We start from the raw sequence: 21,069 nt of genomic DNA on the forward strand, positions 1-21,069 counted from the left end.
TTTTAAAATTGCATAACAGGCCTATGATAAAGCACAAGATTAAAAGGTAGTCTGTATTTTATTGTTCTTATTCTGCCATTGTTTTACTAAGTGTTTTATCCTATTGTAAAGTGTCCTTGGGTGACTTGAAAGGCGCTCATAAATAAAATTTATTATTATTATTATTAATTACAATAGTTTTATTTTTTTAATTCATGGATACCATGGTTACTTTAAAGGTTTTACAGGATGGAATCTGGAAACATTGGCCACTTCAGTCCTTGTGTCCACTAGGGGTCAGAGTGAACAGGCTAATAAACCGTCCAGCCACAGACTTTCAACATCAGTAACTGTAATAACTTATTTCTAAAATTTGCACCCTTCCTCTGTGAATACTGGTGTATTTATAATCCCCTCTAAACTACCCATCCATCATCAAGTATAAATAAAGGGTGGCTTGTAAAGCTGTGCCTTTACTACACTTAACCTTCCTCCCCAAAAAGCCCAAAGTGTACAGAACATTCATAACAGAAAGACGGAATGGTTTCATGATTTTATTGAACATAATGAAACGGTGGACAGGCTAATACACACATTACCTGCTGTAAATTTTACAGCCATCCATAGCTTTTCAACAGGTATCTCACCTATAAAGATGCAACAAAGGCCACCGGGAATGTGTCGACACAGATCTATCAGAGCAAGGCTTTGAATTCCCACAAACAGTAAATATTGAGAAGAACAAATAATGAGGAAAACACATTTTTGGTGGAGCAAAACATTTAAGGCAAGTATAGATTCTGGTTTGTCCTTTGATATCTACAAGGCACCTGCTTATTAAACTCGTTCATTATGAGCAACTTTATCATTTGGAAAGAAACGGAAAGATGATATACATACACATATTCAGTGAATACAGATTAGAAAGTTTTGATTAAAACTCAACAGTCGTCAAATAATCTATATAATAATAATAATAGCTTCTTTTAAATCAGCTTAAGAGTTTCACAACACAGGTCTAAGTTTCCTGTTAAGAGCTTACAGGAAATAAACCTGATCCAACCCCTAGCAACACAATGCTGACTAAACGCTCTACACATAGTTGTTGAGTAAAGAAGCGTGATCTTTACTGTCATGATGTAGACTTCAAATATTTCTGACATTTTAAAATCCTTTAAAATTTGTTTTGTCCAAAAAAAAAAAAAAAGAAAAAGAAAAAAATCTCACTGCTGATATTCTCCATGTAGATGCTAATTTTAAATTAAAAATGTCAATTTAAATCAACTTAAGACTTCACTTTCCTGAAATATTTGGTGTCAGCATATTGTTAACAATAACGAAATTCAACTATGTACATATGTTCATTATCAATTAACATCTAATACCATCCACAGGCTGTATACAAAGGATAGATGCAGTCGTTGTGTCGTAGTCCCGTTGTGCAGACTTGAGCTGAGGGGGATAGCGGTCACCATATTGGGTTTTTATAACTGGATGTGACGAGTGAGGCGAGGATCCGACTGAAAATCCACAGGACACTCCACATTCAGTCACTTGTCAGTCACAAGGCCGGTCTGCTCTAAAGCGTTCCCTGCTTTATCGTCCTGTTTCACTCCAAATAAGAAGATAATTTACAAGATGAACTATATGCTATATTCATTAAGGCATAAAACTAGCAACTGAGATCATAAACTCATAAGGAAAATGTTTATTGAGGTTATAGAAAAGGGGGCATCTTCCCATAGACTTCTGTACAACGGGATGTCTTTTTGCAACCAACGAAGTCGTCCCCTGCAGGTCATTAGAAAGAAGGCACTTCTGCAGTAGTTTCACTTTGCAGACCCTAAAGCTACATTTTTATACACAGTCTAAGATGTAATCACTACCAAATAAAACATTAGGCAGATAAGCTAAAAATATACATACAACTTTAAAATGGGATCAGAAAGACACTCCAAAAAAACCGAATCCTTCCAGTTTGTCTTTAGCACAAAATTCATGGATTGTCATCATTGTTACACGACAATATCGCAAAAAACAGTCCACCTATGGAAAATCATCTATTGTACATGGGATGGTTTTGAAGAACACGCATCTTCTGTATGACATGACCTCAAAAATTTCAACGGGTTACATGTGGAAGGGACAGTGAGATTCCCAGTAAAGAAAGAAAGGAGATCACAGAATGAGCACGTGAGGTTTGCTATACTAGACTTCCCGGCCAGGACACCACAGTCAGCGTGACTTTATTCTTCTGTAGTTTGAGCATTGGGATGAGAGAGGAGTTGTTCATTCCCACAGTTGTAGCTCCGTTCACCGCCACTATCTCATCACCACACCTGAGAAAGCCACGGGACATTTTCGTTATCAGGGTCGGTGCCGAAAAGATACAGGAGCGGATGATGTAACATGGGAGTCAAAATGTGGTTAACTTACTTGAGGCGTCCATCAAAGTGAGCCGGTGTTCCAGGCACAATGGTTTTGATGAAGAACGGCTGCTGCCCGTGGCTCTCCTCATAACCCCCAACGATGCTGAAGCCCCAGCTCTCGTTGTTGGTCTTCTGCAGGACGATGTCCCGGCACCAGTGCATGTGACTGAAGAAACGAGTCAGAGTCAGCTCTTTCACATAAAGCAAAAACAGCTCAAACAGCACTATGACCATGATATAAATGATTATACTGAGTTGGCTTTACCTTGGTAATCCCAGCCAGCGAGTCCACAGCGGGGTCCAGTTGAGGGTGTCATCCCGTGAGTCTTCTGCAATGTCGAGTTCGTCATCGTTAGCCTCGGTGTCCTCCTCTGACTCCTCAGACAGAGTCTGAATGACACGAAGCACCACCTGGGACTGAGCTGTCTGAGCCTTCAGCACAGAAACGGCCTCATTGTAGGTCAGCTGAGTCAAATCAACACCGTTGATGCTCAGCAGAACATCACCTGAAGAAATACAGATGATGTTAACAAGGACAAGGCCAGTTCAGTTAAAATTATTGTTTCTGTGTTTAAAGTGATTTTTTTTTAAAAACTCCAGATGTCAGTTCAACCACAGACAAAGTGTGGGATGGATATAATATTTAAAGAGCAGCTCTTAAAGAAGTCAGAGTCAAGGCTCTATTTTAGGACATCCTCTCAGTTTTAATGGTCCTTTAGCAGCACATTGTATCCTGGAAAAGAGGCAGGAAAAAAAAGAAAATTGCCCTTTTCCTGTACTTTTGTAGTGGATTTTCAAACAGAGCTGTCATTTCCAAAATCTTTACACTTATTTATTAAAATACATTGTAATTTTGTTTTCGTTAAAGGCTTAATCGATTGAATTTATGTACAACTATCTCTACAAAAACTGGCTTACTAAATTATTAATCAGTGGACAGAAAAGATGTTCAATTTATTCTGTACAGTGTTGATGGCGTCGATGGTCTTGGAGGTCCAGGAACGGCCAAAAAGGATCCCACATGACTGTAATCATGCATGCCCGTTTATGATGTGTTTAAAAATAGTTTTTTATCCTTAAAGTTGCTGTGTAGCCTGTACAGATGACCCAGAGTTTAGGTTTATTAATCAAATGTAATTGACTCCTGTAGTTCTCCATCAAACATAAATTTAACAAGTCTTACTTTGCACTTTAGTTTATAACCTCTGTTTTGTGCACTGTGTATGTGTGTGTGCACGCACACAAGTGCAACAGCATGTAAGTGAGACTATGATTGCACTCTCCCCTTTATTTATTTATATATATATATATATATATATATATGTATATATATATATATATTTTTTTAAATTTCTTATTTTATGGAATGCCAAAGTGATTTGAGCCAAATGCCCCCCTGTCAAAGTTGGCCGCCTGTCCAGTTCATCACGATCACCGGCCCTAACCCTGGTTGTACATGATAGAAAACTGGCATTTATTTGAAACCCAGAAGTGAAAAGATATCATCGTGACATTTTTGGGGATTTTTACATTTTCTGACATGTTACAGGCAAAAATGATTGAGGATATCTAAAGATGAATTAAATATTGAAATAATTTCTAGCCGTAGCCCTTGGCCAAGAGAGCGTTACAAAGACAAGAACACTCTTTTTATTCCTGTGGTTTGTACCTCTTTTGATGGTGCCATCTCGGTGCAAACAGCCTACAGGCTGCACACTTGTGATGTAAACCGGTAGACGGCTGCGACAATCCCTCCCTCCAGCGATCGTGATGCCGAGGGAAAGCCGAGGCTCCTTTTTCAGACTCACAGTCTTCTCCTGACTAGAAAATCCACCTGGAGGATCCTATGGAAACAATGAGACACATTAACACCAAGCAATAAGAAACATATTGACCATCTTCATTGTATGGATTTTTAAATTCACGTCCTCTACCTCATGTTTTCTCCACAGGAGTTAACCTCTTTTTCGTTTGGCCTAACATACCAGCTAATCACATTCTCTCCAGGATCACTGACTTAATGGATCCCCCTTACAAAACCACTTGTAGAAACAAATGTGAAACATCTGAGATGGAGCTGAGAGGTAAGGGCAGAGGGAACGTGTGAGGTTCAGCACTACGCTCTCGTACTGGAAAAGATGTGTGGAAAATGACAACTTCAACCAGTGTCCTTGTGGCTCTCTGGAGTCTGTAAACCATCAGAAGGGAAGGTGGGGGGTTCTTCCTCTCCACAGCAGGGAATCCCCCCCCCCTTCCCCCCAGCAAGACGAAAAGGCTCGACTCTGCAGGCGAAAGCTAACTGTTACCAGCTTTGATCCTCTGTCTCGCAAAGAAACGGCCAAAAAAAACAACAAGACAGTGGCCCCGTAGCGGCAGAGCGAGCAGCACCCGGGGCCTTTTGATCAGGCCAGAGGGAGGCCCCAAAGAAGGGCTTTTATCTCTGCTCACCATTGCAGGTGTCTGCTCTCACCCCTCAAACGGGGGGTTGCTGTTCTTTCCACTCACTGTGTATGGTACAACTGAGTGTGAGCGACACAGGAGTGAACGTCACAATTACGCCGTGTAAACATAAACATGCAAAGTTTGTAAGACACTGCTACCAACGTTGGGGTGTTAAAAGACAACAGCTGGAAACCACCTGGAAACATGGATATAAAATATATAATTAAAAAAAGACTTGGGAGGAAACTGTTTGCGTGTTACCTTCATGTAGGTGGACCGGCGCCTAAAGTACTGCGGCTCAGGCGTCCTCCTGGATGTTCTGCTGCTTCCTCCTTCCTCTTGAGCCTCCGCAGATCTCATCACCACAAAGTTCACACGCATCTCACTGGCCTGTTGGCACAAAGAATAAAAGCAAATGATTTTACACAAACAAATTTCATACAAAGCTCCTATTATGAATTCCTCTGCCAGGTGGTGTTTACATTGAGGGTTTTGCATGTCTGGTCCACTAACTATCACCTAGGATACATTTTCCATGCTGTGATTGATGGCCCTCCTGAGTGCCTTTGGTCTGTAGAAATTTTAAGATGTATTATGACTTGTAAAGACTTGCTGGGGACAGAGTCCATAATAAACATACTAACAGATGCTTCTTTCATGTCTGTACAAGTTGTAAACAACCTGTGTCCCAAAATGTTGTCAATCAGTTCAATGTTATTTCTTTATATAGCACCAAATCACAACAACATTTGCCTCAAGGCACTTTACATTGTAAGTTAAGGGCTGCACAATAATAATGTTGATGTCACTTTTTGAATAACTTTTGTGATGTGCAAGTCCTTTTTATTCTTTGTGTTTTTACTTACTTTAAACAGCATCTTAACTTTGTTTATTTAAGAAATAAGGGTGCAGTCTGTAATCTACCTGTATAATCTGGGCTGCACTTTCAGGTGTCCCATGCCTCAGGTCGTGTCCATTGATGGCCAAAACTTTGTCACTGTTCCTCAGTTTTCCATCCTTAGCTGCCAAACCACCAGCCAGCAGGTCCAAGATAAAAACCCCACTCTCATCTGATTTGCGGATGAGTTTAATGCCGAGCGGCTCTGTGCGCTGGCTCTTCACTAGCGTCACCTGCAGGACTGTACCAGGGTTGTTACTGGAGGTAGCGTTGCTATGGGGACTGTGAGAGCCCGGGGAGCCGGTGGAAGTGGGTTGGTTTTGGTCTGAGCGTTGATCCCTTAATTTGAAACCTTTCTCCTGCATGACGGTGAGCCTGAGGAGGGAGGGCAGCTGCAGCACTGCGATGGCCCGAGTGTGGGGAACTGAAGCCAAGCTGATGTCATTCACCTGGAACACGACACCACAAAGAGGAGAAACAACACCGTCACTGATAAAGCAGCTGAGCGCAAACATTACCTGCCTTCACTGTGTACAGTTATTTGTCAAGCATAAAAGAGATCAACCTTTCTTGACAGTGGTGTAATTTGATGTGCTTGGAAATAAAGCTTTGTCATATCTGGCTTTAATGCTATTTAGCATGGTTGCCACAGCAAGATGAACATGCAGATTTTGGGTTGTTCTTGCTGTTAGGCAATAGTACTAACCACCGTGTCGCCCCGCAATACAACGCCCTGCATTAATACGATTTCTGTTTTCCAGAAAAGAGCTGACGCGACCCAATTCAATGATTCTGTACAGTTTTCTTTTCACAGGCGGTCCATTTGTGCTCATTGTGTTTCAGCTTCTTTAACACAATTTGGTTATTTTCATAAGTTTCTTTTGGCTGGACAGAAACACCAACTGGCATGGATGCAAAAATAATTGCTATTAAGCAGTACAATACATTTTAGGTTGGATTTTGAACTGTCAGTGAACAGCCTGTACTCATCTGCGTCGTACACACAACCCAACAAACCCTCAACATGAACGCAATAAAGAAAGTCATCATCCATTTCAATGAAGGAAGATGATTCTTCTCATCACGTCCTGCAGATGGAGTAAACTGGCGGCTGATCACTATATACTATTGTGAGGTAAATGAATTGAAAAGAGAGGGGGAGCCATGCAGGATGCCATATATAGACAGAGAAGCAGAAGGGCAATGGCATAAAATTCAAATAAATCATCTCCAGTAGAAAGAATTTTTTTTTCCTGTAGTCAGGAAGTTTTTCTCACTCAGTCTAGACCCAAGCCACTCAGTTGTTTCTTTTGGAAGATCCAAATCTCATATTAAGTCATTTAACTCTGAGTAAATAACTGCGAGTAATCTTCAAAGTCCTCATCACTAGAATGTTGTGCATCTGGAGACAAAACACCATCACGCGCTCGTCTCTCATCAGCTGAAAAAAATGAGCGGTGGCATTTCATCTAAATGTGGTGCAGGTCTCATGGCTGATGGCAGGTTAGGGGAACTGATAAATGATGCAGTTTTTGAACTGTATCCAGAAATATTGACTAAACAGAAGCCACAAAGCCATTCTGTGGCTTCCTCCATGCCACTGAAAACATTAAAACCAGACTTATTTTGCCCTTGGTTGTCTAATTTCATACCAAAATAAGCAGAGCATGTTTTTTCCACAAAACCTGTTATGTTTTGTTGCTATTTGGCTGAAGTGAAGCATCCACAGATAGGAAAAACATCTGGATCATGTTTATAATTGCCATTTGTAAAAAAATAAATAAAAAAAAATTAAAAAAATCAGTGTTACATTTAATAATCATTATCTGCTCCACAGTTTAGCTTTTTTCTTCTTTCTTTTTTCACTTGCAGCAGGAATCCTCCCCTCCGTTTACATTGTTGTCATTAGGTTTGTTTAAACACAATCATGCATGCCACTTGAAAAGGGAGTGACTGGAGTCAGGTGGGGACGCCTAAGGGAGGCTCAGGCCTCTCATACTGTCACTACAAACTGTGGATTATTGCTGTAGTTTAAAGTTTATCAGCCCTCAGGGCCCCCCCCCCCACTGGCCTGGGCCCCCAAGCAAGGTGCTGCTTGCCACCAGGCAAGGCAGGCAACTGCTTGTCTGTCTGGAAATTCGAGCTTCCTCCCACAGTCCAAAAACCATGCATGTTAGATTAACTGGGTATTCTAATTAGGTGGGAGGTATAAACGTGAGTGTGAATGGTTGTCTGTTTCTCAGCGTTAGCCCTGAACTGGAGACGCTGAAGGAGAAGGATGGACATTACACTTTAGTTTTGTTGTCCTCTTAATAAAATAATCACGATTATCACAGCTACGTAAACATTAATTCCAAGTCTCTTGTGTTTGAAGTCTGCCTCACAAATCTAAGAACAGGCCTCAGCAAAAATCAATCATCTTTTTAGGTTCACAAACAAAGGAAGCAATTGTTTCGCGTCCTGAAAGCGAGCTGTTCTCCGGTACGGTTTTTGTTTTCATTTCCAGGTCTGGGATTGCTTAGCTTTAGAGGAAAAGTTAAAATGTATTTCACAGGAAATTTATTTCAGAGCAATGTGAGGGTAGAAATCGGATGTGGAATATTCTTGTTAGTGATATTCTGCACTCCCATTATTCTCTGCGGAAACCAAACGCAGTTCCTCCCTAATGTTTGAAGACTATTAAAGTGAAAGGCAGTGGGTTAGTCAGTTACACCAACAAAGTAAAGTTGCTCAAGCTAACATGACGCACTTGTGCCAGGTAATATTAACCACGCCTTGTTGCCATGGAGACAAAACTTGTTTATCTTGTATGTCTACTTTCCCACCCCCTCTAACGAGCAGTGTGTTTACAATACCATGAGAAGTAGTCATAAGGTGTTGTGTGCGAAACAATTTTGACCTCAACTGTCACGCTATGCCACGACACGAGATTTCTAAATCCCAACACTGAATAACAGCTGAATACGACTTAATCCCAGCTCTTCCCTCGTTTTTGTTTTCTCTCACCTCTAAAATATGGTCTCCTGGTGCCAGCCTGCCATCCCTAGCTGCTATTGAGTCCCGCACAATTTCTTGTATGACTATATTTCCCAGCGGTGTGTCTTTCCCCCCCACGATCCGAAGGCCCAGCTCCTCTCCGGGTTCATCTCTGATCAGCTCCACGACAGTGGCCTCGGCCACCAAACTGGACCGCAGGGAGTTGTTGTCTGTAGGAGAGGGAAAAAGAAAAGCAACAGTAATAAACATGGCTGTATGTCCTGTTTACTCCCAGTTCTCTCCTCTTTTTCACTGGAATGAACCTTGTAAAATACCCAATGCAGGAACACCAGCAGAAAGAAGGAAACAAACAAATCTAATCATACAAGTTTGAGCTGTTTGGAGTCCAGCTTGACTCTGATTAATTAAGTTTTTGTTTTTTTATCTTTGTAAACGGTTCTTATCTTCCAAATATGGTAACTCGCCCACAAGTTAAATTCTAACCCTACTTTACTGAGGTGTCACACTTCCATAGATCCAAAAACACAACAGAAAAGGCAAAGCTGGTTCAATTCAGTGGTGTAAAAATACAGCTATTCACACCAGCACTTTAAATTGTTTTTATTCCCTGCAGGATGTTTCAACACGGCATGCAAGTAAATTTTTAGCATAAACAAAACCTGCTCAAATCCCAGGCTTGGATCTAGAGCAGGGCGATATGACCAAAAACATTTATCACGATATACATTTGAAAATTTGCGATAACGATATAACTGACGATATAATTGACACTAGACAAAATACTTTACAACTCCACAACTTTATTAGTGCAAAAAAAACCAAAACATCAATGTATTTTCACTTAAACAAGCAGCTGTTTTTTATGTGCATTAAAGTTATATAAAAATTTAACAGTGCAAATGCAAATTCCTTGCTGACAGTTTAACCAAAAGGCATTTCCAGTGGAAATTGGCCGACATATCCTCAGCATAACCATGTATAATATCCACAAAACTTAAAAAGAGGTTATACACACACAATACGGTAATATTATGTTGAAGCACAGTACGTATCACTCCGCGAGGCTCCTGCCTACGATAGCCGTAATGCTCCGACAACCCATCAAGCGGTGCGGGTTTCTAGCTTAGCAAAGTCGTACTAAAACATTTGACCGATTTTCCAGTGCCGTGTACATAAAATCGTTTCGAGGTCAGTAAACACAACCAGAAAAATCAAAGGATTGATTTTAAGTGTGCCGTATTTTCCAAAAAACACGATAATAACAACGGCCCGCAAGCATGCTCTACCAAAAATAGTGCTTTGTTGTGTATCTGACGGACGAAAGCTAAACCAGTTCCACACCACCGAAGCTGCAGCATTTTTACAAACCAATTCTGGTTCATCCGTTTCATTTAACAATCCGCCTTCGCCCTTCTCATTCTCTGTCGCCGCCATGCTTTTTCCACCATGTGCGTATGAAAACAAAGGCACTGGGCATGCGCGTTTTACCCATAATCTATCGCGATATTTCATTTTCTTATCGTTGCCCAACATTATACCGGTATTACCGTGAACGGTATGATACGGCCCAGCCCTACTTGGATCATCAAATGGGACACTGCCATTAGGACAGAGGATGAGGGGAGGAAAAGAAGCTATAAAGGAGCATGAATTGTGCTGACCATTTAATAACATTTTCATTGTCATCGTGATATAAACCTACTAAACAAGTTTCCTAAGGCTGTCTGAAAGGCAGTGAATAGGAAAAGTAATTCATATTAAAACACATGAATACCTTCACACTCAACATGCAAATATTTGACAATGTTCAATAAAAACTTTTTCTTAAAAAATAATAAATTCTTTATTCAGTGAACATAAGGTATTTAGCGCTTGGTAGCAGTGCCAGCAGCGTGCCTTTTAAAACCACAGAAATTGGAAGCTTAGTGCATATTTATTTATGTATAAATGTATACAAACATTTTCATTGACTGAAACTACAGAAGAAAATAGTAGACGCAATCTAAACAGTGACGAGTGACTCCAGAAACTATTCGGAAGCAAAAACAGGCTACACCCTTCAACACATTAATGGTCTGTGACTATGTGAGGGTCTGTTCGAGTCTTTGTAAAGGTCAGTTGTCCCACAAAACACTACAGCGCAATGCATCAACGACACATGCATTCTTCAGGTGAATACGGGGCATAACGGCTACTCGTCCATGGTGTCTGTAGCTTTCCACATTCTCTTACTTATTCACTTTCTATTTCACCTCGCATAAAGTTAGCTCAGATACACTGATAGCTTGTTTACACATTTCAAGATGCCTCTTACCCCATCACCTCTTTTCTAGCGATGTCACAAGCTCTCAGTAAACGCCCTATTAAGCACAACTAAGTTACAGGGGATTTATACTTAAATCTACCCTGGACCTGACGTGCACCTCCATGTCAGTAGATTGTGATTGCCCTGCTCAGTACTCCAGATACCTCCTGTGTATGTCTGGCAACTTTGGTGAGAATGATATTAATCATTGCTTCAGTTTCTGAATTTGCAGATGTGTGCAAATTCTCAGAGGGAGAATGCTGCAACTATCAGAATGGTTGAAGGCAGTGGAAAAACATTATATGTCCATATATGGTACATTATATGGACCATATAATGTACCACAAGTATTAATGTTGGTGTTGGCCAGTTGTTTAGGTTAAACATTACATATAAAGGATCAATGTTGTAATCAACTGTTAGTTGACTTATACTTTAAAACAACTCTACAGAAATAGAATCCAAACTTTAAATGATCTTCCTGTTGCTGCAAAATTCACAGAAAACCCAAAGCATGAAGAGCAGGCTGTAGGAGCATTTTTTGTAATGTTTGTGTTCAGATAAGCTGAGCATATCTTGTGCTCATCTTTTTTCCTGAATGCAGAGACAGATATGATCGTCTCCTTTAACTCCCAGCAAGACATTTTGGTGAGAAAAACACCGTCTTCACCAACATTTTAGAAATGTCTATTTTCCCATAGATACTTACTATGACATAAACCAGTAAATCTGTGTCATTTGTGTTTCCGGGATGCGCTGAAGAGTATCGTGAAAAGGAAACAGAGTGACGCAGAGTGGACCTCAGTTTGTGATTATAACAGTGAGATAGCGCAAACTCTGCTGCACTGCACAGCCTCGCTCTTCCGTGGAAATGGCCTGTGCATACACACAGACCATACAAGTACTTACATGCTTACTCCTCAGCAATACTACCAATGTATTTGCTCCCATTCAGTTAGAAAGCTATGAATTTTACTAGCGGCAAAGAAGGTGAAACCTGGATTATTCAACATGATGAAGTTTTTATGCTGGGGGGGGCAGCATTACTAAACATATCTAACATCATTCTAGATTTATGAGTCTGCTGAGATTTTAACAAAGATTTTTCAAAAATCAAATGACAGATTATAGTTGCACATATATAAACTTCACTGTGGACACCTGGTACCAGTTGCTTGGCAACTGTGTTTTACTGAACTTTGGTCGGTGATGCCGGCTTGCAAGTTGCTTTCAGGGTTTTTCCCACCCATGATGCAACTGTCTGGTTAAACTGTGTGTGAGCTGGTACATGTTCCTACAGCCAGGCTGATGATTCACCTGAGACAGACAGAATCAAACCCTTAAAGGCTAAAAGCAGCAAATCGCGTGTGTGCCCTGACAATCACCCTACCAACTGGAAATATTCCTGTTAAGCCTAGAAGCTTCTATAAAGATTATTTGGTACTGTTCTAACGCACACCCTGAGAAATTGCGGGTTTTAAAATATTATAAAATAACTCCATACCTTCCTCACCTTCCTCATAGGCAGGATTAATGAGCCCAGGCTCGGGCTGATCCCGGGTTGAATTTCGAGACAGTGTTGCTGAGTGTTTCGCATCTCCAGACCCTTCTCCGTCACCCTTACGTCCCTTTAATTCATTCCATGAGGGCCTCTTCCTCTTCTCTGCTTCCTCTCTGAGTCTTCTAAAAACAGGACATCTGAGGATTGACAGAAGCATGAAGAACATTAAAGTGGGTGAATTAGTGATGTTAAAAGGAGTTTAAAGAGGATCTTTTATTACAATTTGGAGCTACAGCTTTATATTCTTTTACTAGAGTATCTTTCCAAACAATTCTCATTTCCCTTATGCTGTGCAGCCCATCACTCCACCCACTGTCTGAAACAAGCTGCTTTTACTTCCATCCCTTCCCTTTAAAAAACAACTTTCCTCTAATTAGCTGCTCATCAGAAACAAAGTTTGAAGAGCAGTTAGGTGATGAAGCTGTGTTCAAGACCAGTGCTATTGAGATGACAACACCAAGGAAATCCCCTCCCATTGACATCATACAGATCTGACAGAAAAGAAAAAAAAACCGAGCATTACAGCTGTCGGAGTTTTTGGCTCAAAGGAATTAATTCTACATATGATTACATCATTTGAACTTTGGCCACATTTAATAGGAGATCCCACCTTTGTAGCTGTATTCATATATAAGTGAAGATAATGAAAAATATTATAGGTACATGCACAGGAACGGCTGAAAATGAACTCAGGGAACAAAATTCAATGTTAACTGTGTTTTGTGAGAGCAAAGAGACCAGAGGAGAAGCACTATGCAGATTTCTCTGCATTGCAGAGTGTCTGTTGAGACAGGCTGAATCTGATTAAGCCTGTGCTGGAACCGGTGCCTGGTCTTCATGCCTGAACTTTGCCTCCTCACTGTTTACACAGAGAAGCTGCAGCAAGCTAATTTTCCTCCCACAACTGACTGCGTCATAGCGGCCACTGGACGATAAGCACCACACTCTCCATGTGAAAACAAGAGGAGTGACCTGTGCCTCGTATTGAACACAATAACTACACAGCTGTGTGTTCACAGACGAACTATGCTACCAGCAATAGCTGGTAGAGTTTCAAAGAGGACACAGCTACGGTGGCCCTGAAAGGTCAAACGGACTGCGAGTTAAGAAAACACCAACAAACGGAAAAGCATACAAAACATGACTAAAATAGAAAAAAGAACGGATATAGAAAAAGAAAAACACATGACAAGAAGTAGAAAAAGGTTTGCACTTTTGGTGTTTGAGGATTCATCTGTGTTGTGAGAGAGAAAAAGATGCAGGTGATATGCAGTTTAAACACATCATTCATATAATACTGTAGATACGTGTTTGTTATTAGCCTGTTAGCTTGTCACTTTTTATTTTTAAATGGCTTTTGCTGCATCTTTTCTATTTCTGTTGTATTTTATTCAACTTTCATTGTGTTTTGTGTGTTTTCTTAAGCTTGAGCACATTTGACCTCTCAAGGCCACCGTACAAAAACACAGCTATAGACGTTATGTTTTTCTTTTCTTTTTTTCCCCCGGCAAAGTAATCAGAATTTTCTCACAAAACCCTGCAGATCTTGTGTTTATCTAAGTTTTTCTTCTTGTTGTCGTTTCGACGAGAATGGTAAGCTACAATACTCGTGCCTGTAAGCCAAATATGAAGCTATAAATAACAGTTAGCTTAATCTACAAACTGGAAAAAGGGAACAAATTTAGGTGGCTCTTTCCAAAGCTTAAAAAAAAGAAAAGAAAGAAACTGCCTTCCTGCACTTAGTCATCTTACTAATTAACAAGCCTGCAATAAATCTTTAATCTGTCACATGAATCCCCCTGTAAATCTGTGATATGGCCACGTTACACATCAACTGTCAGATTAACAAACAGTTTCCGCAGTTCTGCAAGGTGGACAGGCTAGATGTCTTCAAGCTAGGCTAAACTAAACGAAAGCCAGCTGTAGCTTCAGATTGAGTAAACAGCCATTCAACACTCGTCTTAACTCTTACCTAAAAAGCAAGAAAGCAAACGTTTCTGAAAAAGTGCAACAGTTCTTGTGACAACCACATGGCCGATGAGTTAGGTCGCTGGTAGTTTACACAAGAAGGCATCAGAGATGAACATGAATATAACATAGGACACATTACATAAACACCATCATAAACGACAACCTTTGTCTGAAGCAGGCAGATAGTTCAAAATGAAGGAAAACTAGGTAAAACTATTGCACTGCGTATAATGTCGTCATAAGATATTCATAATAGATTTAGACTTTCATGTGTGTTAGAACTGTGAAGGTCAAACAGTTTCCACAGTCAGCATCCCACTGAGTCTTACCTGTTGTGCAGGTGAGGCTGCAATTCACAGCGCTGCATCGTCTGCTGGCACTCCGCACAGTGTGGGCACATAACGGTCAACTTGTCCAGCAGGTTCCTGACCAGCAGGCTGGAGGGACGGCACTGATGTAACTGCAGCCGCTGGCGGTCCACAGGGCAGAAGTCCTGCTCCTTCAAAAAGCTGCTCAAACAATGAAAGCAGTAAGTGTGGCCGCACGGTGTGTCCATTGGCTTCAGTAAAGGCTGCAGACAAATGTGGCAAACCAGTTCATCGTCCACCTCATCCTGGTACTCGTACAAGTGGGAGTCCTGGCTGTCGTGCTGCTGGCCGCACTCCTTACAGACGCGTGCCCACGACAGGCCCACAGTGCTGCTGCCGCTAACTTTGGTTTCTGTTGTAGCCATTATCTGAGAGAGCTCAGTCCAGTTTTCTGTGTCTGGAAAGGATCAGCGCACTCTTATCTCCTCACAAACTCTTTTAGTATATTTCATAAGTCTACGTTTGCATTCCCACAGCCAAATCCACTCCAGCAGCGAAGCAGTTTATCCAGAGTCGAAAATGTTATCTCCACATCTTCATGTTGATTCTCTGTTGAGAGAGAAACACAGTTAAGTGTACAGCAGACCATTCCTACTTAAACTGGGCAGCTACACAGGAAATGACAAATCCACAAAGCTGCAGCAATATGGCAGCAAGCTACAGCTGCTTCCTCTCAGCAAGTTTCCTGAGGGACAAAAGGAATTCTCATCTCAGCTAAAAGTCACAGTGCTTCTCACTGAAAGCGCTGAACTCTGTGAAATGAGCCAGAAGAAAACAGACTAAAGTCAACCTTCTGTTAATGGGAAGGAACAAAGGCAAAGCACGCACGGGAGTAAGAATTCTGAATGAACTGGGCAGAAACGCAATCCCCTTCACTAATGACCCCTTGCACCCAAACGGCAGTGGTCTCTATCCCTTTGTGCAGGTCGTAATCTCCTTTTAATTCCCTCTCATAAGAAGAGCACTGATTAGAGAGAAACTGGAGAAACTTTTAGACAACCTCTCCAAATAAGAACAAATGAAGAAACATCACAAATTACACCAAATGTACTGAGGTGGATATTGTGAGGACACATCATCCATCAAAACAGTTTGTTTGCGGATGGAAATAATCAGTGATTATTTATTAACTGCTTTATTAACTTGATTAGCAAAATAGCTTGATGTACTTTCAGAATACTTTGGACTGTCAGAAAGGCTAAGAAATCCACAAAGACCATCATAAGACACATGGCTTTATCTTACTGATGCAAATCAACTAAAGACAAATGTTCTGTTGCACATAAGAACATGACAAAATGAGCCACCACAATAAAGTCCCTATGTTCAGGTCCCCTGTCTTTGTGATCGCAGCGCTGATTTCAGACACAAAAAGACTGCTTTATCTTCGGTGTTATTGAAGCGACTCACCCGAGATGATATCTTTGCTGTCAAGCGCCCAGTAGCCACTGCACGCAAAGGAGAGACTCTAGCAGTTGCCTGAAGCCTGAATGAAACCAGAACCCTGCCTCCTCACCAGCAGACCGTCAGAATAATGACTGTGTGTGTGAAAGAGAGAGAGAGAGAGAGACTACGTGTGTGTATGTGCATCAGTGTGGATGTGTATGAGCTCCAATTGCACCGGTGTGAGGAATGCAGAGGGGAATTGAATATAACTAGGCACCATGAGAGGAAAGGAGAAATGGTTGTTCTGCCTCCATCATCAGTGCCTCGGTGTGTGTATGTGAGTACGTGCGTAGGTTTGGGGGTTGGTGGCTCAGACTGCTGATGTTGCACTACCACAGGTAAAGTACTCTCAGTAGCTGAATGAATGACTGCAAACACAAAAGCCTGGTTATAAATATGTGCAAACATCTCTCCATATACATGCACACAGGCCTTCTCCCTACTCTTTATTCACTTTGTACAGCTGATACCCATTCCTGTTACGAATCGGGGTCAAGGATACTGTAGCACAGAGACACACACAGTAAAAACCAGGCTACGCTCCATTTACCTTGAAAACACATCACTCGGTGGATGACGGTAAAGTAAAATCCACCATCTGAATTAATGAAGAGGTAACAATTCAGCTAGGCTTTACATTAAAGGTGCATTTGATTTGTGCTACAGTGACATGCACTAGCTAGTCTTAGAGAGCTTCCGAAAGGTTTTGTATTCCAACACGCCCTCATTAAACATGGCTTCATAGGAGGATAAATAGCATCCTGAAAAATGATGGTAATCTCAGAATCGCTGGCTGTAACGCTATTAGCCTTTTAACCATGTTCCTTTAAAAAAAAAAAAAAACATGACCTCGATCAAAGTACTCATCTTTCTTGGGAATTCCCACGTGAAATGGAGAGTTTTCAAAAAGTTACAGCATAATGTGGTCAAGTAACAACCTCCAGGGCTGAAAAATGAAGCCAAAGTAAGAAAGCGCTACAAACTACAGGCACTGCTTTTGTTTCAAAGCGTGTTAATCTCTTTAAAATGTCCAATGTCAAAGCAGAAAAAAACCACTTTAAAACTATGCAGAAAAAAAGGTTTTTTGTCTCTATAGGTCATTCTACGCTTCATAACAGGTAAAAATGAATATTTCATAGCTGATCCATTTAAATTGTGTTATTAAGTTTGTATTAAGTATTAGAGGTGTGGAAATGATAAAGTGTCTACTTTAAAAGAAAATTAAAGCCCACGCTTATGAAACCAGCGGTTTTGAAATAGATATGGTGAAATATGTTAAGAGGCAACCAAAGAGGAAAGGCTACACCAGGGAACACCTTATCCAAATCAAATGCCTTGCAGTCATGTGACAGCGTAAGCTTTTGAGGGAAGTGTCTGTGGCCCTACAGAGTACTTTGGTCTCTTTTAGAGGATTACCTGAGGTGGCGTTTCTTCAAAGCCGGGCCCAATCCCATGCCTTGATAGCTGATATGAGTGAATCACATGTGCTGCCACACCCTCGGTGAACACAGGTGAGGCCATGTTAGACAGTAATTTCTCAGGTCCATGAGACAGGAGGTGTGCCATGTCTGCCTCTACCTTCCATTAATGTCTGGCATTAAATGACAATACCGCACTTAGAATGGAAAATTAATGGAATTAGTTACCCAGACATGAATAACTCTTAATCATCAGGCAAGCATTTCTCAGAGATTAAACCACATTTTTGCTTATGACTTGAATATGTTCTGAAGCCTGTAATTCCTTAAGAAAATTACACTGCCTTGTTTTTCCTCAGTCCAGATGATGAATCGTTCCAGTGGTCAAGGTAACGTGAGATAAGCAGGATGCCAGGAGACTAGGGAGAAATGTCTTATCATCCATGGTGGAAGTCTGACTGATTACTCTGTGTGTATGTTTTACTCCCTGTTTGTAACTCTTAGCTTTCAGTAACTTTATTATCTATAATAAAGATTACTTTTTGATTGCAAGGACTATTTTTTCTCTTGAGCGTCTTGAACTGAAATTGAATCTAATCTTTATAATCAAAGTTCAACGCCACGTGTTTTGAGCAGTCTCTGAGAAATCTTATGTAACTGCTATAGCAACAGGATGCAAAGTCCTCTGTTTTAAATACAATCACCAGTATTTGCATTGCATATCTACTGTGTGTGGACAAAATCAATAATCATTTCCAACAACACAATAAAACCATAATTTGCCAAAAATGCCTTCCCCCAATTTAGCTTCTCTTTGGCTCAAATATACATACAAGTAAAGCTTCTTAAAGCAGACTCGTGCACAGTGTGGTGTGGAGCCAGTCTCATAACCACAAATCATGCACAGAGGTCAAGCTTGTTTGCACAAGGCATACAAGCCTCCCAGTGTACAGCAGCCAAGCAAACACCACATATGTATATAATTTCATTATGTTATTACAGAGAGAAAACTGGGGCTGTAATTCATGAACAAAATCCCCACGAAAAAATCCTCAGCAGAGGATTAGTTTGTCAACAGTTTCTTTCTTTTTTTAAATTTCTAACAGTTCAGCATTAAAAAAAAATTGCATCCTCTGCTCTGGATTCATTTACAGCAGGAGTGACACAAATATAAGATTCCTGTGTATTTGATTCAAGACGTATAGTTATTTAACTGAAACAGGTTAACTTAATCCAACTGTGAACAAAAGAACAAAAGCAGTTTCAAGCCATTACAATAACAACACCACTACACACAATTACACTATAACTGTACAAATTTAATACCAATAGCACAAACAAAAAAAACAGGCCCACTGAGGCATTTTGTCCATTTGTAAACTAAAAATAATGAGTTTACTCCAGAGGCAACCTAGCAAGAAAAGATAAATCAACGCATATCAACTCTAGCAAACCTCCATCGAGATCTGGCAAACACACAGTCAGTGTTAAATACCAGAGCTGTGTGGTAATCAACCAACACCTGCGGCAAGGTCTTTAACCCTTAGAGAGTGTTGCAACCAATACACAAAAGACCCACGCACACATAGTGAAGTTTTTATGTTTGTGCCACTTTTGCAGCTTGTAAGTGGTGAAAGAGGTTCTTAAGCATAATGGCTTCTTTAGAGTACATTTATTCTAATATGTGGTGATAATATAAGTCATATACTGTATTAGTTTACTGGGTAAGTAGACATGTTTTGATCACATGCCACAAAAAACAAGTAGTCTTCACTGCACTGATGTGGAACATCTGGAGTTCTTTGTGGTTTTAGCTTAGGGACGACTGATCCTATTGAGGGCTAAAGGCCACCGTTGGGGAGTGTCTTTGGTTTACATCAAACAGAGTTAAGGTCGATTGTATTTTTCAAAACATCAGGATGAATCAAGGTTTCTCAGCAGAACATCACATTTAAGTAAATGCTAACTAACAGACCCGGTCAGTGGATTTAATACTGTGGCTCATCTTTATTATTTCCTCTCTGAAATTTACATTTCATAGAAATAATAAGGAAAGCAGGCTAAAAGCTTCAAACGCCTTCAGATTGAATAAATAACCATTTTCTCTGCATAGTTAAAAATTTCGCACATGGAAAAAACACAGATACTCGGTGACAGCAACAGGGGCATCTGAGATCATTTTCCACTCTGCCTGCCTGGATGTGCGTGCTGTCACTGCCACCATAAATAACTCACTGTCCCTCCATTGACAACCGACGGCTGTTGCTGAGCTCCTAATCACAACACCACCTTGACAGATCCAAATGACAGAGGGGGCAATAAAAGCAGCTCTTCATAGGTATCGGCCAGGATACTGGTTAATGAGGCAGGTAAAGTGAGAGCATGAAGACATTGCTTCACCTTCAGCTACACCGTGTGTGCCCCGCGGAGAAAGCGCTAACTGCTACACACCTTGAGCGACTTACTTTTCCGTGAAAGCGCGAATTTTGCGCTCTAAGACTCGTTTACGCGAACAGAGTGCTCACATGAAGCGTAAAAGAAAGAACACAACGGCTACTAATGATATTTGTACACAGAAACGAAGAGAATTTGCCAAAGTCGAAGCCGAAACTCGTCTTACCTGTGTGAAGGTTGTTTTCCGGAAGCAGAAGCAAACGTGTCGCAAGCTAGAACAGCGAGGTCTTTGTGAAGTCGGACAGCAGCGAAATGAAAACGGCACAAAGTCTGGCCAGTGTCTCCCCCGAGCTGGTTTTCATTAACTACTTATATCTTTTCTTTCTTTCTTTTTACCACATAGCAGCCGTTGACCTGTCCCAGGTGCAGCTGAACCTGCAGGCGAAGACTGGGCGTCTTTCCCAGTTTCGAGCAAACACACTGAACCAAAAAGAGGTTGAGCACCGGAGGGAAGTCCATGCAGGTGTACACAGTACCGTCCCCTTTTCCAAGGCAGTAGGTTTTACATAACAGCCCGCTCTTTCCAGGCAGACAAAACACTCTTTCAAAGCAGTAACTCACCCCAAAGCATTATATTTTGCTTTGATATCTAACTCTATATATCCATCTATGACAAAATGGAAAAAACACTCCCATTATTTTAAAAAGAGACGCATATTCATGCCTTTTTTTAATATTTTATTTTCATTTTTTTAATGATACACAAAGTATGCAAGTAATTAATTTTTTCACTTTTTCAAAGTGCCTTCATCTAAGTTATTGTGAGTTTTGTACAGTGCAACATTCAGTTTTAGATGTGTG

General features: G+C 40.8%; 1 protein-coding gene across 3 annotated transcripts; it reads right to left on the reverse strand.

Annotated features, from left to right (window-relative positions):
- Positions 1 to 520: 520 nt before the first annotated feature.
- Positions 521 to 20,700, reverse strand: lnx2b (ligand of numb-protein X 2b). 3 transcript variants are annotated; one of them, XM_005913264.3, is made up of 10 exons: positions 20,435 to 20,700; positions 14,912 to 15,499; positions 12,564 to 12,748; positions 8,755 to 8,954; positions 5,775 to 6,197; positions 5,112 to 5,240; positions 4,078 to 4,252; positions 2,674 to 2,914; positions 2,416 to 2,574; positions 521 to 2,318 (listed from the first exon to the last, which is right to left on the reverse strand). In XM_005913264.3, the coding sequence occupies exons 2-10, from the start codon at positions 15,313 to 15,315 to the stop codon at positions 2,183 to 2,185; spliced, it is 2,052 nt and encodes a 683-aa protein (XP_005913326.1). In that variant the 5' UTR covers positions 15,316 to 15,499; positions 20,435 to 20,700; the 3' UTR covers positions 521 to 2,182. The 3 variants fall into 3 exon arrangements, with proteins under 3 accessions (XP_005913326.1, XP_014189854.1, XP_014189855.1); XM_014334368.2 differs by having other exon boundaries at positions 12,555 to 12,748; positions 20,435 to 20,699; XM_014334369.2 differs by lacking the exon at positions 20,435 to 20,700 and adding an exon at positions 16,361 to 17,218 and having other exon boundaries at positions 12,555 to 12,748.
- Positions 20,701 to 21,069: the final 369 nt, after the last annotated feature.

Source organism: Haplochromis burtoni, unplaced genomic scaffold (genome assembly GCF_018398535.1).
Source record: "Haplochromis burtoni strain Fernald_Lab_line unplaced genomic scaffold, NCSU_Asbu1 Contig_4, whole genome shotgun sequence".
Lineage (NCBI taxonomy): Eukaryota > Metazoa > Chordata > Actinopteri > Cichliformes > Cichlidae > Haplochromis > Haplochromis burtoni.